Source organism: Electrophorus electricus, chromosome 10, assembly GCF_013358815.1.
Source record: "Electrophorus electricus isolate fEleEle1 chromosome 10, fEleEle1.pri, whole genome shotgun sequence".
NCBI lineage: Eukaryota > Metazoa > Chordata > Actinopteri > Gymnotiformes > Gymnotidae > Electrophorus > Electrophorus electricus.
The window spans coordinates 4,487,384-4,492,437 of record NC_049544.1 but is presented as its reverse complement, the minus strand read 5'-3'; the positions used below and the strand labels follow the sequence as shown (position 1 = coordinate 4,492,437).

The 5,054-nt window shown below is 38.4% G+C and overlaps 1 protein-coding gene across 2 annotated transcripts; it reads left to right on the top strand.

Annotated features, from left to right (window-relative positions):
* The first annotated feature begins 1,023 nt into the window (after nucleotides 1-1,023).
* Nucleotides 1,024-3,217, top strand: fabp4b (fatty acid binding protein 4b). Of its 2 annotated transcripts, none has more exons than XM_026999236.2 (4): nucleotides 1,024-1,278; nucleotides 1,469-1,644; nucleotides 1,722-1,823; nucleotides 2,933-3,217. In XM_026999236.2, exons 1-4 carry the CDS (start codon nucleotides 1,209-1,211, stop codon nucleotides 2,975-2,977), a joined length of 393 nt encoding a protein of 130 aa, XP_026855037.2. In that variant the 5' UTR covers nucleotides 1,024-1,208; the 3' UTR covers nucleotides 2,978-3,217. The 2 variants fall into 2 exon arrangements, with proteins under 2 accessions (XP_026855037.2, XP_026855036.2); XM_026999235.2 differs by lacking the exon at nucleotides 2,933-3,217 and adding an exon at nucleotides 1,916-2,840 and having other exon boundaries at nucleotides 1,033-1,278.
* Nucleotides 3,218-5,054: the final 1,837 nt, after the last annotated feature.

The following is a 5,054-nucleotide window of genomic DNA, read 5'->3' as shown; positions in this document are numbered from 1 at the left end:
ACATACCAATGTATAGTAAAAGCTAATATAACCAAAATAATTTTTGATGTGGCCTACACAGAACATGGTCCATGGGTTTGTTTTATTTGAGTCGATCAGACAATCAGCAGTCAGGAATCTAAGGCCTGAGACTTCCTGGTTGAGCTGTCCATGTAGGACATTATATAAAGATACTGGAGTAAAAGAATGTTGTTTTTTTTTGCTCAGACTGTAATATAGCAAAACAATAACAAATAAAATGAGAGATTTAAATATATTAAAGTAAAGCAGCTCACTGCTTAAAAATATTAGCAAAGTACATTTGGCGATCTAACACCTAAATGCACATCAAACATGTGCATGCACGTGTACACACACACACACACACACACACACACACACGCGCATTTTTTTTTTTCTGTAATGGGCACACCTCAGTCAGAAAATGCTGATTTCAGCACGTTTAGTAAAACTCCTCTAAATGGGATTACAGCTGGCTGCATACACACAGCAGGTAGGCAGTCCTGCTGCAGGTATACACTAATATGCTGTGGCTGATATTAATCCACACATTACATTAATACTCTACTGTCAATGTGATTTATACTGTTTTATCATTACTCAACCCCCCCCCCCCCGAAATCTTACCAGTTGACAAACACCAAGCTTCTACTGACATAATAGCATTCCTATAAAACTGCAATGAATATATATATATATATATATATATATATATATATATATATATACATACACACACACACACACACACACACACACACACACACACACACACACACACACGGGAAAACTGGATCAACTAATCACTGGATTGCAAGCAAATGGAAAACTGGATCAACAAGTTACACCATGCTGGGCTTGGGAAACCTTTTTTTTTTTTTTGCAATAATTTAACAAGTCAAATCTGATAGCACACCATATACATCATATTAACAAGACTGCAAACATTGCTAAACAGTCCCATCCAAATGGTGTGTTTAAAGCCATTGCCTTCGAGCATTCCTGGATCTTCGCAGGTCTCCCTAAAACGTGTGTTCCAATGAAACCTCCCGTGATTGGTCTGTTTGAGCGGCGAGTGCCCACGTCTCATTAAATCCTGAAATAAAGGCTCCGAAACTTCTCAAGTTTAAGTCACTAGTATTAGAATTGTACAGTGTTTATATTTATAACACACTGTGTTTTCTTCATAGTTACAAACAACTGCGAAAATGGAACAGTTCATGGGTAAATGGAAACTGACAAAAAGTGAGAATTTTGAGGAGTACATGAAAGCAATAGGTAAGTTTCCGTTGCTTTTGACGTAATATATTTTAATTAATTGCATATCTAAGCAATGTGTTGCTGATGCTTTTAAACGTTCTTTGCATTTCCCAGGTTTTAGCCTCATGCTCTTAACAGTTTTTAGTTTTGCTAAGGCGCCTGTTGCGATGAAACCGAAGTGATGAAGGCCATGTGTCTGGCGTCGTAGGTGTCGGATTTGCTTCCAGGCAAATGGCTAATTTAGCCAAGCCGAGCCTGGTATTCAGCGAGGGTGACGGGGGTCTCATATCTATGAAATCCACGACCACGTTCAAGACCGTGGAAATAAAATTCAGGCTGGGCGAGGAATTCGGTGAAATCACCGCGGATGACCGGCAGGCAAAGGTAGGCGCAGAGCTTCTCGTTGGGGCCTCGTCTCGGACGGGTACACCTCCACATCATGTTTCTCCAACATGTTGCAGAGCACCATGAGCCTCCTCAACGGTAAACTCATTCAGAGCCAGACGTGGGAAGGCAAGACCACGACAATCGAAAGAGAGATTCAAGACGGCAAGCTGATCGCGGTAAGTGTCCTACAGGTCCTCTGACAGCAGAAGTTCTTGGTAAATTTCAGATTGTGCATGAATCCTAAAAAAGGAGATTTTATTTCATTTAGAAGTGCATCATGGGTGACGCGGTGTCTCTGAGGACGTACGAGAGAGAAGACTGAGCCGCGGTTAGCAGCTTGCTAGGCCATCCCGCCGTTACAAATACGAATGAAAAGAAATAAAATTAAAGTTCAAGCATATTGTTTTTATGCATGCTTTATATACTCTCCCTGCAGTATCTATCTCTGTCTCTGTTTGTTACCTTGAGCTAAACATGTTGCCGCACGTCATGTATTGAAAGTGTTATGCCTCCCCACCCTCTTACGAATCAAACGTGTTTTGCAGAAATATCTCTGCAACCACTAATCATCATGCAGCAAAACAAGACCATCCCCAATGCTGCTATTATTTTTTTTTTTACCAGGATTTTTTTCTTCTTCTAAATATTCATTCATAGGAAACGTTTACATAAGAGAAATGTTCCTCCTCCTAATTACCTGGAAGGTATTTGCATTAAAGGCAAACACCACCTGACTTCAAATCAGAGCTCTGCGTGTTACAATGGAAAGAGATCTGCCATCCAATAGAAATACAAACATGTGATGTTAATCCTTTTTGAGCCTTTGTACAATGACCTTCTGAACTGAAATCCTTAATACCTCAGGATTAGTGATGGTCTGGTAGGCAGAATGAAGTTGCTGGAGGGTCAGTGTGAATCTTTTTCTTTTTTTTTTTTCTTCTTTTTTTTTTTGGTGTGACTCTGACTTTCTCATGAATGTACAGCTTCCCTGCATGTCTAATCTTAATTTTGTCAAATTTAATAGCATTTTAATTAGGTTAATGTTTTTCAAACAAAAAGAATAAATATATATTCTAAACATTTGCTTATTTAAAATTAAAAATGAATAAATGTGTGATTTGTCCATATATGGTTCAATTTAAATTATGATCTAAAGCATTCTGTAATATGAATAATAAAAGAACACACTTTTATTTGCATTTTCCTTGAGCAGTTTTTTTCATGGCATCAAGTATGCCACTATTTTGGTTTTAACCTCATACTTGCATAATTGCATTATTTTTAGGAAGAACAAAGAATATCCGAACCATTCTCTCAGGCTCCTTCATGACAGCAGCATTTTCTAAGGTCACCTGTAATGGTGCTTCACGGAGTTCCCTCACCCAATCTTCAGGAACCCTCATACGCACAATTGTTTCTCTGGATTGCTCGGTTAAGGTATGTTAGTATGGAATAGAGAGAGCAAAGAAACAAAGATATTTGTGGCCATGAGCATGCCCTTGAGAAATATGCTATGCTCTTTATTTTAAATTGTCTCTAATCTGACAGAAATTTCACCTATGAATATGCAAATGTGGATAGTGTAATTTTATCATAAAGCTACATTTTTATTCACTTAATTGCGAAGCCTTTTATTTGCGAGTTATGATCATAGAAAACAAAAATAGATTCATGAAAAGCTGATCAAACTAGGCTATATTTAAAAAAACAATTAAAAGTCAAGTTACACAAAACATTTGAAATATCTACTAAGAGACGTAAGGCTCAGTATAAAAATATGAGGTGGTGCCTGCACCTGCAGCCTGTTCAGGTTGCACAGGTAGTCCAGCTCCTACAGGATAGTACATCCACATGTTGCAAGATGATTTGCTGTGACTACCAGAACAGTCTCAAAAACATGAAGGAGATGCCAGGATACTGGCCACTGCATGAGGAGAGCTGCCCAGGGCCATAGAAGGGCATCAACTCAGCACCACGACCAGTATCTGCTCCTTTGTGCAAGGAGGAACAGAAACAAGGGGCAAGAGGCTTTTTAATGTCATTTCAGCTATATACAGGTATACAGTGAAATGGAAAAAAAAAATTCCTCTAGCACCATGGTGCAATACAAAAGAACATGTGTGTACACAATAAATGTGAAATACACTTAACAGATGGCAACCCTGACCAGTGCATGACATCGGGTGGGTGGATGTGCCAAACGATGTACCGTATTGTGATATATATGTAGCAGTCACTCAGGTAACAGCCAGTACAATAATTTAACAAAGTATTGTTGAGTGGAATGTAGTATTTAAATATTATTGTTAAATAATTTGTTAAATACTAATATAACAGGAGGAGCACTGCCAGAGCCCTACAAAATGACTTCCAGTGGGCTACTGGTGTGCATGTTTGTGATCAACCTGTCAGAAACAGATTCCATGAGGGTGGCATGAGGGCCTGACGTCCTCCAGTGGGACTTGTGTTCACAGCCCAGCACTGTCCAGCTCGACTGGCATTAGCTAGAGAACACCAGAATTGGCAGGTCTGCTATTGGTGCCCCATTGTCTTCACAGATGAAAGCAGGATGAGAGCAGATGAGAGCAAAGAGATTTCTAGTATGATTTAAACCACAAATAAACCCTCACATTTTGTCCACAGTGTGGTCATTGTCTGAACCAAATTAACTGTTGTCCAAGGAAGATATGCAAAACATAATTTCTTTGCTTAAACCATACAAAAGGTCTTGAAGTGTGGTCTAGTATTGGTTTCCAGGCAGGTGCTGGGATCATTGAAACCAGTGTGCTTGAGAAAATTCCCACACAGTGGGGTACGGCACACTCAGTACGGCACTGCCATCTTGTGTGATCTTAACACAGGTACACAACATTTAATTTGCTTATAAATGGGATGAAAATACAACCGTAAGATTGAATTTAAATGTTCACATCCTTTATAAGTAATACATTATTTTATGTTTTGGTTAAAAATCACCCTATGTTCTTTTCCTTTGTAATGGTGCAAAATAAAGCTGTTAATTTCACACATTTATTGTCAGTTAGTTAAATCATATTGAGTAAAAACATTCTAGACAAATAATGGCGACTAACTACACCAGCTGAAAGCATGAATTCAGATTGTTAATACATTTTGTAATAATCATTTTCAATTTTACTTGACTGATTCAGAGAATATTGTTTAGAGATTGAGCATATCATATTGCTTGTCCCAAATTGGGTTTTCCAATATGGCAGTTAATATGTTTGTGCAATAAGTGATCGTCGCTTGAAGATGAACGAATCGTGTAATTAGTCTATCATATGCAGTACATCAACACATTATGATGAACTGGACAAAATAGTCAACATAGGGAGACTTTTATTTTGAAATAGGATTTAAGCGCCTAACAGCACGGTTGACGACAG

Coding starts and splice junctions, on each gene's coding strand:
- fabp4b (XM_026999235.2), top strand. CDS start 1,209: ATGGAACAGTTCATGGGTAAATGGAAACTGACAAAAAGTGAGAATTTT. Junction 1,279..1,468: donor GGAGTACATGAAAGCAATAG/GTAAGTTTCCGT, acceptor CTGGCGTCGTAG/GTGTCGGATTTGCTTCCAGG. Junction 1,824..1,915: donor AAGACGGCAAGCTGATCGCG/GTAAGTGTCCTA, acceptor TATTTCATTTAG/AAGTGCATCATGGGTGACGC.